Source organism: Onychostruthus taczanowskii, unplaced genomic scaffold, assembly GCF_017590055.1.
Source record: "Onychostruthus taczanowskii isolate IOZ18803 unplaced genomic scaffold, ASM1759005v1 scaffold4, whole genome shotgun sequence".
NCBI classification, from domain to species: Eukaryota; Metazoa; Chordata; class Aves; order Passeriformes; family Passeridae; genus Onychostruthus; species Onychostruthus taczanowskii.
The window spans coordinates 22,896,101-22,913,743 of record NW_024501459.1 but is presented as its reverse complement, the minus strand read 5'-3'; the positions used below and the strand labels follow the sequence as shown (position 1 = coordinate 22,913,743).

The following is a 17,643-nucleotide window of genomic DNA, read 5'->3' as shown; positions in this document are numbered from 1 at the left end:
AGATCACAAACTAGCATGCTAGTATGCCTTACTGTACTATTCTCCTACACCAAACACAGAGAATTATGCTTATATCTAAAACTCGAATTGTGGTTATTGATTATCAGGAAATGCTGCTTTATATATATCTGATGATGCAGAAAGTTTCAGTCTTATAATCAGTATGAATCATTAAAGCTGGAGTTAGGAAATCCTCTTTGATGTTCTGTATGATTCTGTATTTGATGTAGTCTTTTCTACATTTAGCTAAATAAGCTTGTTTAGAAAAAAAAAAAAATCAAGTTTTCATCTGCTCTTTTACCTCTTTTATCCCAACTTTATTCCTTGTTGCTCTAACATACTCTATTGCTAATTACTACATTACTGACTATTACTAATTGCTATATCATGTAATTGGATTTCTCTGCCTTTTTATAGGTCATTATTTTTTTCCTAATAAAACAAATAAAACGAGTCTCAAGATACTTAGATGTTTAAATGTGTGTCAGCTCCGTTTTACCTTTCTTCCTAAAGAAAGCCATAGTTTTTCACTGCTGCAACTCCTACATAAATCCAGCTCCCTTTAGTTTGACATCAGTGACCAGACTTCTCTGTAGTGGCTAACATCAGCCCGAGTTAATGGAATTCTCTCTTGAGTTCACACTGATTGCAAACACTTCTAGGGTTCTTTATACCAGAAGTATCTTCTCTCTTTTTTTCCCCAGTAACAACAAAGCTTTTTAACTCTCCTCAGCTGATCCACTGTGCATGTTCTAGTCAGGGGGCAAGGAGCGAGGAATGACAGGATTTCTCACATCCTCCATCCTCAATTTGTCAGCAGGAATTCCTGTATCTGAGGACTGGTGGGAATGGCCAGAGGAAGATGCTGCTCACCAAACACAGCACTACCAAATTGTTTGCCAGAATGGTGGGAGTAAAAAGCAGGAAGCAAGGCAGAGAGGTTCAGATAGGTTTGATGAGGTAATTTGGGAACTGACTCCAAAAGCCAGCTCTACAAAATGTGAGTTATGCATGTGGCTTGCTCGGCTCTCATCTTGCCCTTCCCTCTTCAGAGTGCATCTTGCTTAACAATTTAGAACTGGGAAGCTTAGCTCTTATGCAAAACAATAAACTAGTCACAGAAAGATTCTTGAGGGAAATGACACAAATCAGGCTGGGGTTGCAGAGGCACAGTATGGTAAATGGCTAATTTTGCCTCTGGTGGAACACTCTTGTGCTATTGAGCATTTTTTCTTTATTTCCACAATTCAGGTTTTCCATTATGTCAGCATCTATAAGAACTGCAATTCGGACTTTAGTATATATCCTATTTAGTACAAATTTACTAGCACCAAATAAGCAGAAATAAATAGTTGTTCCAATACCAGAAATTAATTTACCTCATGCTTAGTGCCTACAATGTTTTTCTCTCATCTGCTTAGCTGTAAATATTTATATGAAAATTAATATATTACTTGCTTTCCATATGTCTGTCCTGAAACCAGCAGCTTCTGAAGGAAGTTATTTAAGGAAATGCCTTTTGCACCCTACTAAACTAATGCATATGAAATATTATGGAAGCAGAATAATTATTGTTCCAAAAATAATGAGGCATGTATCAGAATAATAGAAATACAATCTTTATCAATCCGGAGACAAAAATATAAGGGGAATAAATTTCATATTTCAGCAGCTTCTAAGAACACTGAGATCTGGAATTAAACTTTTCCCACAAACTTATTAATGTATGACCACGCACCACAAAAGGGTGTGTACCTTCCTTTAAAGCCTGTAGTACTGATTTCCAGAGGTAGAACAAAGCTAGAGAGATACAACACGGGGTGCCTATTTTAATATTTCAATATTTAATAGAACTTCTATTTTTATAGCTTTTGCCTTCTCAGCAAGGAAAGATATTGGATATTTTTTCTTAAGTTAAAGTAATCAAGAGGGACATAAAGATGCTGTTGACCTGTTGACTTCTATTTAAAGAAAGAAACAGAAATGGTAAAAGCAAATTCTATGTGCTGACTTTTCTGAACATGGCTTAATGCCTACTTAATGATATTTTTCTCAGGCATGGCACCCATGAGTGCCTGCTTCTGCCAGTTGAGAAGTCTAAAAAAGTCAAAGTCACTGAACACTGTACAGAACATTACAGTCAGCATTCAACATACATGTTTCCATTCATGATTTCAAAAGAATTTTTGTAGAAACCAGGTAGATAAATTTTACTTACTCGTTTTCTGTCTCTAGATAGTATAGGAATTTAATTGAGGAGAATTGAAGTAGTGGTAGTAAAAAAGTGAAGACAGAACTCTCATATGGTTTATGAGATTTATGGCTCTCACACGGCTTTGAAACTACACAGTTTTAAGAATGCATGTTGAATTACTACATATATGTGAATATTCAGTGTCTACTTCCACAGTTTCATTGATAGAATAAATAACTCACTTTCAAGCACTGAAACTACACTTAAGAAGAAGAATAAATTAACTGTTTATTTCTGGAGACATTGTTTGATGTGTGCAATAAATAAACCACCATATTCATAAAATAATTCAATTTATAATTTTCCTCTTTAATACATTCCAATAATACTGAAGGTAAAATTTTAATTAAAAAGATAAAAGATGTAGAGTGATGCCCAATAGTATGGTGTAGGTGAAATGGAAAAACAAGGGTAGTAAATACTTCCTTAGGTAGTCATGTTCTATCTCACTCCTTTACATGAGAACCAATTTAATCTGCAGCAGTCCTACTTCTGACTCAAATTTCAGTTAAGCATTGAGGAAGCAGGAGAATCAGCAGATTAAGTAGGGTTATACATACAATACATAAAGTCATATTTTTATGGTACATACAGTCACAACACTTACGATAAGGTCCACTCACAGTATTATGCTCACCTCTCAAAGGCAACACCTTTCAAAGTCAACAACATATAAATACTTTCCATAAGTGTCAAAATAAAAGAAAGAGCTAAACACAACAGTATCCAAGTCCCTCTTACATGTTAATAAACATTCCTATGCCTTGTGCAGTTAAAACTACATTTGCAAAATACCCAAATAACCATGCAGCACATCTACGAAGTTTTAAAGCATCTTAAGCCATTTTCATGGTCTTGGTTTTGTCAATTCTATTTTCATTAGTGGGGCTTTCCGTTTGGAAATGGACTTTGTTAAAGTCGTATTTGCTAAATGTAAAGTAAAGTATATTTGCTAAATACACTTCTATTATCCCACACTGAAATATATTCTAGAAAGTAATTATATGAAGTGTATTAGTCTAAATTATCTGTGAAACAAATAATTATAATAATAGTTAAGAATTAATATTTAATAAATGTGATGGTTTTTTTGCATTCAAATACTAAATGTCTCATTTTATAGTAGCTTTGCCAGTCCTGGGAGCAAGGAAAAACAACTTGGAAATAAAAGTCTAAACCAGATATCTTTTCCTCAGCCAAATTTTATAGGTCAGAAGTCTCGTGTTTTCCACTTAAAATGTGACCTCAATTAATGAAGACTTTTAGAGGACACTAAATTATTTTTGCATAATAGAAATTTAAATTGAAAATATCTTGATTATTTTAATTAACATACTCTATATGACATGACCCTGTTCCAGATAGCAGGAAATTTTGGATAGTATATTTAAGGCTATAATACTACACAGATATTCAGATTCTTGGCAATCTGCCATAGCTGGGTTAAAAGCTTTTGTTAGTGTATAAAATACTTTTCCAAGTGCCAAAAAGCCACTATTGAACTAAGCAACTGCATCTTCCAGTTTTCAATAGATCAAGATAACTCTGGTCAACTATATGAAAGCCATGAACAAGTTTCAATAGCTCTCATGCCATCTGTCAGTCAATGAACATATTTTTTCCTTCCCTGAGCTTTTAAATCATGGCACTATTGTTCATTCTGATAGATAATTACACTGCTTCTTTCATTTGCTTTAACTTATCCTTCTTAAATTTTAATAATCAAGAACATTGTGTGATAAGAGTTTTGCTGCACATTTCCAAAATTTTATTATAGACACATAAGAAACTTTTACTGAAGAAACAACCTGGCACTCATCTATTACTTTCTAATAGGATGTTGAATATTTCAGTTTAGCATATTTTGTTGCTTTTCAAAACAAAACTCCCTTGCCTTGGAATGATAATCTTGTTCCAGCCTGGAATCTGATCCTGCTACCTGTTTGTACTTGCTCATTTTCATTTGGCGATTCCTTTCTTCTACATCCAGTGCACCTGTTAAGTTAAAAACAGAAGGAAAAAAAGAAAATAAATACACAAGAAGTCATCATTTTCAAGGTTAAAATTAAGCTCATGGAAGTTTTAACAGAAAGAGATGAAATTTGATTTATTTAAGTTCCGTGCACATAATTTTAGTTCCTGAATTATGATTTTGCAGAAAACCAAAAAGTTTTAACAGGAGGAAAATAGCAAAGTATTTCAGCAGAATCTTAGTAAGTGTTGTATTATCTACACAATTTAAATGAAGCCAACTTTGTGAAAAAACTCAATATAAATGAAACACAGTGTTTCCACGGAATATAATTTTACTATTTTATGAATATTCAAGAGAAATTGAGTCTTTTATTTCATAAGGAGGAATGCAAAGATAACCTGCTTATTTTGGGTAGAGATTCTGGTTCTGCATTTATCATAGTCTGACATATCAAATTAATAATCAAGTAACAGCCACGGACTAGCAGACCTTCCATTTACTATTTGAGTATATTCTTAGTATGCTCAAAAAATTCCAAGAACGACTAATGGAATCTTAAAGAGCCACCCAGTGGCGTCACTGTATTACATTCTAATGAAACTCAGCTTCAAGAACAATTCCAGGATTCACTCCATATGTGATTAGTTTTAGTCAGGCATGGGGTCTCACTACGTGACTCAGGCAGTAGCTGGTTTCAACAAACTGGTACTGTACCATGACTTACAATGTAAAATAATAAGGAAATGCCAAAGCTGAGGTGGAAGATTGAGAAACAGAAAAATGAGAGGGAGACAACAGCTCAGAAAAGATTTTAAAACAAAATATAATTAGCTATCATACACACATAAGTAGGATTCTTTTCCACTTTAACCTAGTGTAAGTCAAGAATAAATCATTATCCACGAAATGCTAAAAAGCTTTCATTTTGAATGACATTTGTTTTAAAATATCCATCATTTTAATGCACAAGTTGTCTAGGATAAAAATTTCAGAATCCCGCTAATGATAAACAGAAGTTTCTGTATATTGTAAGTATTGAGCAATATGGACTGCATTTATGGAACTGAGATGGGAATATTAGATGCCAGTGTACAGAAACCTGGTTTAAACTCTAAACCTCAGCTGAAAGTCATGATCTAACAGCAAAGTGGGGCTTGGCACAGAACCTGGGCCTCTCAACTTTGTGTTTTCTCTCTTGAGAGCAATAGGGGTGGTAGCACCTACTATGAGAGCTGCCAGGTAGATGTTGTGGCACTTCATAGAAAATCTGGAAGGAGAGGAGGTAAAAGGAAGTGGGAATGCCAAACCACTAAGCTGTTCTGTTCTCTATAAGCACTTTGGCTTCTTGTTTTTGTATTCTAAGTCTCTATCTTTACACTCTACAATAACATGAAAGAAAAGGCTTCATCAAAAATTCTAAGAGAAATTAAAATGAAAAAAAATTAATGACAAAGAATAAATGGTGTTTTATAGGGAGAAATAAAATGAAAAGGAGAGCAGCAGATGAAAATTTCTAAAATAATTTTTCCTATCATAATTTTCCTCAACCATTATAGAACCCATAGCAGTGTTTGTCAATTTATCACTAAGATGAAGTGAATTGTTTAGGATCTAGTTTTAAAAGCTCTATTTTTTTTTTTCTCTTGAAAACAAAAAGTTACACTGGAAAATATTTTCTTTTTTCAATGACAGCAGTAACGCATAATTTTTTTGAAATAAAATACTCCAGCCTCGTCTCAAAGAAAGAAATCATCTTTTGCTGAAATCAAAATCTTCTTGTCCTTTTTCAGTAATGTCAGAAAGGAGATTTTTTTCAAAAAAAGGGACAATTTTTCAATTTTTCTTACGTTTTATTATGAAATCATGACATGTTTTTTCTGTCCCCAGACATTCTGCCAAATTTCAGGAAAGTGCAAATGAAGAAATAACAATTCCTGAGCATAAATTAGAAACTTCACAATTACTTGAGAAAATATTCATTCTTATTTATGATCAGTTGGGAAAGTGAATGTTAGATTTCCACAAATTCAATTGCCTATGATATGTACAAAATACGCCACTCAAAAGGGGAGCACAAGATGTAAGGCCTTGGTGTGAGTCTTCTGCAACAAAACAAGAAAAATTTGTAGCTTATTTCTTCTCAAGAGAAAAACAAGACAGAAAAATGTTGAAAAAAAATTATTCAGTTCCCCTAAAATCTTATCAAAGGAAAATCCAACTTCCTTTGTATTTTTGACACGGTCTCTAACAAGTGAATTAATTCAGTTATGAGGAAAAAGAGGAAAAGCCGAGGGCAGTGGATAGTCCATAAAGCAGAAGAAAGCTGGTTCTGCTGTGCTTGGAGCTGACATGCAGAGTGCAGGGTTGAGCTCACTGAGACTTCAGCCAGGGCCAGCTGGGACCTGCATGGCAGCAGGACAGGCTGGAGAGTGTCACAGCACTCCCCATTCCCGTGGCCCAGCACAACGGCATGGCACACTGAGTGGTGGGATGCGGGGCTGTCATCACCTCCACTCCTGCTGGCAAATCTCTGCTAAGCTCCCACCTGTGTGGGAGGGTTTAGCAGGAGAAGAAAATACTGAGAGAGTTCAGTAAAATTTCTGGGTGTATTAAAGCTCCAGCTTTTAGCATGAGTTTGGTAACCAAGGCAGAACATTGGTCCTACCATAAGGACTCCACTGCAGTCAGGAGCTGTTCAAGGAGCATGTTCGTGGAGCATGTGTCAAGAAACCAGAACTAACCTGAATCTAACTATTAGTTATCAACAGGGGTTAAAATGTAGGAGCATAAGCTTTCACACACCTGAATGACAAGGGCTGACTGAGCTCTTGTGTTATCAGATCCTGAGCTGGAGACCAGTGCAACACGTTTTCAGGACTATAAAGACTGGCACTAGAAAACTTAAAGTTGCTTCTGTGACTGCCACAATGTATCAAAGTGTATGCAACCAAATTTTGGCCAGGTAAAATGAGTTCATTTCTTTATGAACATCTTTCCAGAATTTTGCTTATAAAACAGTAGTTGTGCCTCCAACAGAAATATCCAATGAGACACTAAAATTCCAGCCATATAAACAAAAAAATTAAGACTGAAGGGAAGAACAAAGCCTGGTGCTGCTCACAAGACATAATTTGGGTCATTGCACTGTAGGCAACATTCTAGAGTTTTGGTTATTTTGAACTCTCTAGCATTGAAACCCCATGGCCTGAAGGTTAGTTCAGTGGGGTTTTCATGGGCACAAGGCAATTCCTGGCTGACACAACTGCTAATTCATTACCAGCTATTCCCCATATTTTCAGAAGAGAAAGTGCTGAGGGAAAGTAATATAACTACACAGGAAAGACTCCTGAAATGCCAGAGTAAGCACAGAAGTCCTGTGCAGTGCAGCCCTGTAATCTCTCAGATCCACAAGGACTGCAGTGGGAGAATGTTGTGCCAGAGCTTAGCTCTAGTGCTACAGTAAATTAAACCTTGGGCCACATGAATTTGATGCTTGTTTTTATCTATGGAAATGTAACCACTAGACAATGAACTACAATTTCAACTTTGGCTATAGGATGTTTTGTAATAGAAGTAGGAAATTTCTCAAGACACAGACAAAAGGGTGCCTGGAGGCTGTGGGAGTAAATCAGAAGAGAAAACCCCAGATGCTGCAAACAGGATTGCAGCATCTGATGAGCAGGAGAGCAATCAGAAAATGAAGTCACCTATGGAGGCTATAAAATCCAGTCACAAGCAACAGGCAGGGCCCCAAATAAGAGGCACCCAGCATGAACTGTAACTACTATTGCCTATTAAACATAGCAGAAAAAGGAACTCTGCTTGATTCTTTTATTGAAGTGGAAGCTAGCCCTATTGAGGTAAGATCCACATAATTTCTGCCATGGTCTAGGTGGTGGCTGTATAATTCCATTCCTACAACAGGACTCAGGACAAGCATTAAAATCACTGCTTCAGCTTCAAATAAAAAACATTATTTTTATGTTTTAACTTGAAATAAGCCAAGATGAAACAAGATAAGATTCAGCTACTTCACCACTAAAGTGAGGGGCTGTAATCAGTGATTTGGTTAATACCTAACTTTTCCTAACCCCTGAGCTGCTCACTGAGTCAGGGTTTTACAAGGAGATAAGCGATCATTGAATTCAGCCTAGAGCTAAAGACTGTTATTTGCTCTTCTGGTCAAATACTGGCTCCTCTCTAGGGTAAGATTCTTCAGCTGATAGCCTGTGATCCACACCAGAGACAAAAGGGAGAACAAACTGGCCTTATCATCCAGCTCAGCCTAAGGCACACCTATCTGGTTAAAAAATCAAAATAAAACCGGCTGGGACCTCTGCTCTTTCATTCTTTCTTTCATTGTCTTCTCCAGTGGGACTTATGAAACCATTCTAGTTCCTAGAGATGCTGGTGATGGAGATCGTATTGCAGGATCTGAGTTTAGAAAAGAAGTTTGCTCTACAGTGAGGCTTCTGTGGCACAAAGAGTTAAAGGGAATCTGGTATGGAAGAAAAGTGAAGTTTCCCTTGTAATATTAGAACAGATTTAGTTTTGAATACATGTGAACAAAAAGGATAGAAAATTTTGGAGACACAGCCACTAAGGCATGGGGGAAAGAAACTAATGATGAGGGGACTAAAGACTGAAAAAGACTGATATTTTGGAAATTAGAAACCTCTAATAGAGCAGAAAAATGTGCACAGGTGAGCACATTCTGTGTCTGGAGAGGGGACGACAGAACAGAGGTCTTAAAGTGTAAGGTATCTGCATTTAGCTGCTTCTGGTCTCTTTCTTACCATTTCTCACCCTTATTTGACACTCTTATAATAGCAAAGGAAATACATTTGGGAAAGCCCTTTCTTAGGTTCCATTCCCTAGAGTCTAGATTTTGAAATCTGCAAAAGACATAAAAATTGCACTCCAATTCTTTGCTACATATTTGCTCAAACATAACAGATCAAAGGGAGAAACACAAAAATATTTTTAATAAGTCACCCTACCTGTATCCCCATTCTCTGGATCTGTTTTCTTTTCTTCTATAAACAAATGAAAGCAATATGTACAGCAAAAAGAAGGGGAGAGAAAAAAAAATGCAGAAATAATAATAAAAGTAATATAAAATGCATTAAAAAAGAAAACATTAACAAAACTCACCAAATTAATAAAACATGAAGAATTTAGTCAACCAACCAAGTGCTCTAAATACAGAGGCATATTCACTGCATGCTAGTGCATACATTTGTGTGCTGTTATTAAACATTTACTGAAAGGAACCCATGGATATTTTGTGCACTTCCAGAATCATTAACACACTCAAGAAAAAGAGAGCAAGGCAGGTGTCAGGTAGAGTTACTTTCCAGTTTCCTTAATCAGGATGACACAAAAACAGAAGTAAAAAAAAATTTGCTTGTGCTGTAGGTTTTATGCAGCGCACACACAAGACACAGTCTAATGGTTCAGGCATAAAAATTGAATGTGTCAGAATGGGTTTTGGCAATTACTTTAAATCTTCATTGGTTTAATCAATTCTCATAGCTTCTACAGGTTAAAAGGTTTAATAATGATATTACTGTAACTTGTCTTAGAGTTAAAAATTATGAAGAACAAAAGACACTACAATCAATACTCAGAAACCCAGTTTATGCACATAAACTCAGCTGACTGACGCCAACTCTGAATATATATCAAAGGTTGCAAATGGCTCAGGGCATTCATCTGTCACAAAGAAATTAAAATACTTTGGATCTCTATCAAATAATTTGGCAGCCCATAAATAATCTGAAATCCAGTTTTGGTAAATAATGTGAAAGAATTTTAAGTCAAATGAAATTTATTTTAATTAGAAATACATTCACTTTGAAATAGGTTCTATTTCCTTTTCAAAACTATATTAAATTCAATTAAAACAATCCCATTAATATGGAGCAACAGCCCCCAAGCTACACACCAAAAGATAGTTGCATTACTAGAACTAAATGTTTTTCCAGTTATTGGTTATTGAGGATTGCTCAAAAAATTATTATCTAATTTACTGTTCACAGACTGAAGAAGAAAACAAGAGTTGCTGTATTTTAAAGAAATATAATTTTGTAGGTGGGTATCAAAGCAGAGGATGAAGTCAAATTCAGAGAGAAATGATACTCAAGCAAGGTAGAATCATAAGAAGGAAAAATGTGGCTCTCATACAGAGAGCATAAATATGCTACACTTCAATAGGACCTGGCTTCCTATCATGTGTGGGATCAAGATTATTGTTCTACTGGCAATTTCTAGTGGAACTATTAGGCAATGTAATGGGAAACAGATAAGACAGGTCATAAGCCTACACTTTCAGCAATCAGTGGGTATTGGATCAGTCCTTGGAACTTCTCCCATTCCCTGATCTTTCCTGCCCCACACTCTACACCATTTTTAAATAAGGCTTTTTGTGTTCTTCTGAGCTGGCCTTTGGGCAGCCTGGCCTTACGATCGATGTGGGCTGTGGACAGTGTTAGGAGATTAGCAGAGAATGATAGTTTTGTTTGCTTTTCAACCTTTCAGTATTTTTATTTTTCTTTTAGTTTTAAATTGCTGTTACCAATATAACATCTACAAATACAACGTATTTTATTGTTGCATTACTTTCTAAAGCAGAAAGCAATTTGATAGCAATATCACTGATTCAACATAATGCACAATAGAGGAAATTGAATTGAGTCATTAAAACACCCATGAGCTTGAGCTCAGAGAGAATGATGGCATTTCTAGGTTGGTACATATGCATAGTGAAAAGAAATATTTACTTTGCCTAAATATTATCTTAATATAGAAACCATATATAGAGTAATAATTTTTAAGAGGCCTAGAAGTCCATTCATCCTTATGTCTAGATGTCTTTCAAACATGTATCTTTAAATAAATGCATCATCAAAATAAAGAAGTTTGAAACCTGTCCAACTTTCACTCATTCTTGTTCTAAATATACAAAATATATAGAAAAATATTTTCAAACCAGACTGTAGAAATTAATATCATAGTATTAGCAAACACAAAAGTCTATTAGATTCTGTAACTTTAAAAGTGTAATTGAAGTGCTGTGACAAATCTCCACAATAGATATATTCTTCAGATTTTTAGTAGAAAGCTCAACACAGTGGATCCTACTCTTCAAATTGAGGTTTTGTATGTATTGTGAAGAGCTGCCTGAAGAAGCACTAGAAAGGACTGAAGATTGACTTGAGAAAGATCTTACTTGGGTGGAAGCAGAAGGACTGAACAAAATTGATATCATCCATTTACCAAATAAAACAATATTAATGTCACAGCAGCGAAGATCACTGCAGCTATGGGCCCATTCATCACCTCTAAAGGAATTCAGAGCAGGTTCAGGATGTTGATACTAAAGTAATTAATGCTTTTGTTTGTCATGTGTTCAAAACAAAAAAGCTCTAACAAGGTTTAATGTCTTGAAACTGCTGAAAACCCATAAATCATTATGAGATTATTTTAAAATGTCTCAAACTGGAAAATATGAGAAGACAAAGTCACCAGTCATTCCTGAAAAATCTTGATCTGATTTTTTTTACGTATGACCAGTATCATCACATTAGTCATTATTTTTCTACATTACTTAATTTAACCTTGATTTACAAAGTGAAGAGCATATATTGTGTCCTGTGGTGTAATGTTCTCAATTAAAGAATTAATTTTTTTTCAGAGAAATGTACTTTGGAGAAAAAAAAAATCAATGCTTTCATGAAGCAGATATTTCTGCACGTTGCAGAAAATAACTGTATGTTTTCTGCTTGATCAGAATGCAGATATATTTAAGTATATGGATGAAATATAGAAATGAACTATAGATATAGAGAGATTGAAATGCTAAAATATCCTCTCTCAAAACCTTCTTCTACCATCACAGTAGACATTGCTATTATAATGACCACTGACATTTTATTTAATAGTAGACACAGCCATGCTCCCATGTTCCCCTAATTCCCTGTTTTTTATAACTGATCCTAACATATCTGAGAGATATCTAACAATCTAATATGCATCTGGAATAAAATGAATAGAAAAGAATACAGGAGCAGACTTGTCAAGAACTAAAACTGATCTAAAATAGCCTTGATTTTCTTGGAAATGCCTTAATTCAATGATCTTTGCTCTTCTGCTGGGTACCTGGGGGTGTCAGGGCCCCATCAGACCTCACCCACATCATACCAAGAAGTTTCATGTAGCAGGGACTCCAAGCTCCTTGGAACAGAGAGACTAGAATAACAGTTCCACAGAGGAAGCAAGACAGCAGATTTCTCCCTAGTCATGGATACTGATGGTAGCATTGAACAATTGCTCAAAAATTACTGATGACAGCATTGAACAACTGCTCAAACTTGCTGGCTTCCTGGTGAAGATAAGGGGCAGCCTGATTCTGCAGCCTTAAGGTTACAACTCAGAGGTGCTGGGCTTCCCAGAGTTTCTCCCTTCTCTCACAGGTGACTGCTCCAAACTTAAGGTTAGATCCTGGTTCTCTCTTGACCTTTCTCTTCTTGCTCACCTGGGATCCAGGTGAATGAGATTTGCATAAACTGAAAAGAGGTCTAAAATAAATCTTGACCTCCTTACTTTGAATGAAAAAAAATTGCAGCTTCCAGTGCTGGAGGACACACATATCACTGCAAGAGACAGATATGGAAGTCCTCATTTGTTTCTGAGTTTAAGCATAAGATATGGCAATGACTAATAAAAGGTTTTAACCTTCTATTTTTCATATTTGCAGACAATATCAACAATATGACTAGGAATTCTATTTATGCAGTGGACAAATTATCTCCTCTACTTTTGAAAATTGAGTCTGCTTTCTCAAAGCAGTCCAAATTATTAAATAACATTTTATTTTTAAAATTGATTATACATGTAGTATCCTAACTTTGAGTAAGTACTTCAAAAAAATGCTAGCAGAATTTCTTGCTAGAGATTTCTCTTGAAATGTTATTCATGAGAACATGGGGAAATCAATTTTATTCCAAAAAAGAAAATCCCTAAAACAACATCACAAAATCACAGAATCTTCTGAGCTGCAAGGGACGCATAAGGATCATTGAGTCCATTCCTGGCCCTTTACAGGGCAGCCCCGAAAGTTTCATCATGGCCTGAGAGTATTGTCCAAAGATTTCTTCAACCATGTCAGGCTCGGTACTGTCACCCCTGGGGAGCCTGTTCCAGTGCCCAACCAGCCTCTGGCTGAAGAATCTTTTCCCTAATATCCAACCTAAACTTCCCTGTCACATCTTCAGGCCATTCCCTCGGGTCCTGTGACTGGGCACCACAAACAGAGATCAGTGTCTGCCTCTCCTTTTCCCCTCACTAGGAAGTTGTAACTTCCACAAGGTCTTCCCTAAGTCTCCGCCAGGCTGAATAGACCAAGTCACCTCAGTCATTCCTTGCATGGCTTCTACTCAAGCCCCTGCACCATCCTATTATCAAATCAGGCAAAGGAAAGAAGATTGTCTCCTGAAAGTAAATCATAAAATGTAGAAGTATTTGCTTTGACTATCCAAACTTGCCAGTTAAAGGTCTTGTACACAAAGGATTACATTTCCTCCTGTTTGCTGAGCTATTACATTCCAAGTCTACCTCTAAGGAATTAACTCTAAATTTTGTCATTCTGTGTTTCAACAGTGTGAAAAATATAACTGCCTAACTGGTACAGGTCTAGCAAAGTATCAGATTCTGTGATATAAATGGTTACTGAACTTTACTCCAGGCCTTCTTGTCTGATCTGTGGCAAATATAAAAAGAAAGTACTGCTGCAGCAAACAAGTTCTTTCCAAGGCTGTGATCCACATCACAGTCTGAATAAAAATAAAAACTAATTAATGGTTGTTGAAGAGTTCTTCAACTTAATATTACTTATATATTCTAGATACTTAATATTACTGTTTAAATGTAACTTATTTCCCTTAAAAGGGCATGCTCAAAAGAAGACTATTTCAGCCAGCCAGCTTCCTCGCAGGGAACATGGCTTCACATTCCTGTTTTCTATTTGAGGAGTGCTTGACAGATTTTTTCTTTTGGTTTTTTTTTTTTTTTTTTTTGTTTGTTTCAAGCTTGACACACTAAAGAAAGACTAAAACCCAGGGGACATTTCTTGCCACTTAAATAAATTTTTATCACAATGCTAAAAGCATGTTAACAATGTTTCTTTGGATTATTTGCAGAATACATGGCACTGTTTAGTAAAAGAACTGAATAAAATAGTGTGGTAATCTAAACAGGGAAGTTAAAGAATTTCTACAATCCTGGGTTTATAAATTGACAGGGTCAGCTAAGGTCTCCATCATTAGGTACAGATCAGTGCAGATGGTAAAGGATGAACATCTTTCTAAGCAAGTTGGAAAGTTCTATTTTGCATATTTATTAAAGTGATGATTAGGGCAATGGCTAGCCCTTTTTTTTTATCCTGACTCGATTCTTTTCCATGGTGATTTTTGCAGGGTAGCCAGTGATGTTTTTCTGTGCCTCACACAAAGGTGTACACACGTTTTGGTAGCTTTCATAAAATACTGAGGTCTATGTGGAAAAAGCATGGAAGAAAGAAGTAGTAAGTCAAATATTAGCCAAAACATCCCATTTTGCTTCTCCCAAGAATTCTGGCACATCCTCCCTATATAAATGACACGAAATAGGATTTTGAAAGTGTGAAAGAAAAATATCTGAGTGATCAGTGGGCCCTTATATTTTGTAATCATAAATATCCATTCAGATCTGCCACACTATAAGCTCTTCATTGTTTTCAGGAAAACCTGAGCACAGTCTTATTATAAAGCTTTCCAACATCCTGCTTGCTAAGCATGCATCTCAGAGTTCCCCCCACTGGTACACTGCACAGCATAACCACCGAGAATTTCACATTCTAATACAGCCACTTCCAATCACAGGCATAAACATTTGGTGCCTCTGCTTTCAGAAAAGCTAACAGGTATTCATAGAGATTCTTCAGCCATCGAAGAATGCAAGATATATTCATTAGCGTCTCAATAACTAGAAAGATAGTCAAAGGTTTAACCAAGGAACACAAAATCATCACCTGCATTTAGAACTCAGAATAGTTACAAATTAAACTACCAAACATTTTGCAAAATTATGCTGTCATTTTAAATTACATAATCTGATGTATTTACTATTTTAGCTTCAGCAGACTGATCATCAGCCTTTATTTTTGTGGCTTAGTACAGATGGCTACTTCAGAAGTCTTTGGCTTCTGGCTTTAATTCTAAACAAAATAAAAAATAAGGACAAAGAGCTGCCCAGCCATCCAGTATGATACATCTATTACTGTGCTAAGTACCTGTAGATTGAATTCAGAGTTTACAAAATTAGACTGAATTTGGAGTTTACCCTTTGGGTTTTGTTAACCAAATACAGATTTAGGTGCTTTAAATGTCTCTTTCACAATCTAAGGCATCAGATTTTAAATAAGCCTGTCAAACTAAATATCGCAGAAGTGTTCAGAGATGCACAAGTAATTTAATCATATTTGTGCTAAAATGATACAAATCCTACCCAGAAATGTTTTTTCAACATAAGGAAAATGGAAACAGAACAAGGCGTCATCCTGCTCTTTAAAGGAAAGTGTGTCGCAGAATACTGACTATAATAATAACTCAAAAGCAGAGGGGTGTCATGTTCTGTTTATAAAGGGTAAGTATATCACAGAAGATTCACTCTTGGAAGACTTGAAAAATCTCTCACAGTTCTGTAAGATAAGAATAAATTAAAAGACCTGTGCTCCTTCTCTGCTCCTTGCCTTCTACTGCAGCTGATTTCTTAAACACTGAACTGTACCACTTTTTTTGTCCTTGTTTTCTCCTACAGTAAATTTGCCACATCCTTTCACTGTTTGGCCCTCCACTCTCCAGGTCTATGAGGTCTTTCAGTTTGATCACTCATCCTCAGTAGGGTTTGCTAGGTTTTGTAGGCTTCATTTCCATCCATCATGTTATTACAAAGAAACTTCATAATAAAGCACCAAAAATAAAAGGTATTTCAAAGCCCTTGTCTATTTGAATTTCACGCTGAACATTAACAAAAACTCTAATCAAGCCTTTGTTTGCTCTTAACATGACAGCTTTACACCAGAGGTTGCAAAAAAGTACTTCAATATCTATTTCCATGCCTTTCACCCTTTAGAAATGGAACAGTCCCTACTATCTTCTAACTTCCATCCATGTTAGAAAGTTTAGAACGCCTGGGTATCACTATGCCACCCCTTCTCATCTTAGAATTACTGACTCAGCACTATTTCTGCTGCAGGTGCACTGACTGACTTTGCACTGGCATGGATCTGCCTTTGCAATGTTTTGATGATCATTTTTTGGGCAGTTACTTGAGTCAGCTAGATCAATTGTTGGAATTCTGAACAATGTTCTCTGTATTTCATATGTTTGAAGAACACAGTGTGCAATTGCCAGCAATTTTTGCTATGATGATAACTGGTTGGTCTCTCCCATTTTAGAGATGAAAATAAAGATGTCTGCTTCTCACTAAGGCTCTTGGGCAGACAATGGCTCACTTCCACTTCTCCTGAATGGAAGTATTCTTTGTGAAGACATGGGACTATGAACAGGCACACATCTCCTCAACAGTTTTCACAACATCTAAACCTATGAAAAATATTAATTTGAAAAATATGAAAACCCTGCATCTCAAAGCAGGTTTGTGAAAAGCCTGTATTGCAAAGCTCCTCCTTCACCCAAGAAAAACAGGGTTTAATCATTAAGGATGCTATCAAGATCTACTGCTGTCAGATAAAAAAAATTCATAATAAAATACTTTTGCTTCTTATCTTTCCGAACATGTTTTGTGCTTGAAATATACAGCAAAAGCTTTGCACACACTTTCATAAAACTTTTCAATAAAAAAATCTAAGTTTTTCAAGGAATAAAATTTTATTTTTTACAATTATAAATTATAATATCCAGACAGAGGAAATTGCAACTTTTCTATCAATACAATTGTAACAAATTCAGATATTTAGCTTTCACAAGACTTCTTGGTCTAATAACACCTCAAATCAATAGCTAATCCTCTGGAACACATTAATTTTGGTAGCATCAAAAATAAACCATGGTAAATAAATTATGTGAAAATAATTTCCTAAGAAAACCTGTAAAGTGATAATCCTACATTCACACTTGTTAAAACAAATTCTAAAACAATGGAAAAATGCTTTGTTCTAAAGTATGCCTTTGAAATAAAACCCTTCTTTTTAGCTGTGCTCCAAGTGCCTTGTACTGAAACATGTAACCTCATTTCTTACTAAGGCAAACATGGAAGAGGACCTGTTTCAAACGTGCATCTGAAAATATGTTACTATACACACAATAATTTTCTCCTGAGTTTAAGGGCAGTAATAACAACTATTGCAACTGCA

At 35.7% G+C, this 17,643-nt stretch overlaps 1 protein-coding gene across 35 annotated transcripts in view; it reads right to left on the bottom strand.

The window, feature by feature from the left end:
- RIMS2 (regulating synaptic membrane exocytosis 2) overlaps positions 1-17,643 on the bottom strand; it is a 447,681-nt gene that overhangs the window by 86,309 nt on the left and 343,729 nt on the right. For 13 of the 35 annotated variants that reach the window (XM_041412613.1, XM_041412618.1, XM_041412619.1 and 10 more), the window contains one exon: positions 4,149-4,249. The exons of 21 other annotated variants lie outside the window; for them this stretch is intronic. In XM_041412613.1, coding sequence (XP_041268547.1) covers positions 4,149-4,249 — 101 coding nt within the window. Of the gene's footprint in view, positions 1-4,148; positions 4,250-9,229; positions 9,266-17,643 lie in introns of all 35 variants that reach the window. One more of the 35 variants, XM_041412610.1, reaches the window with a different exon arrangement.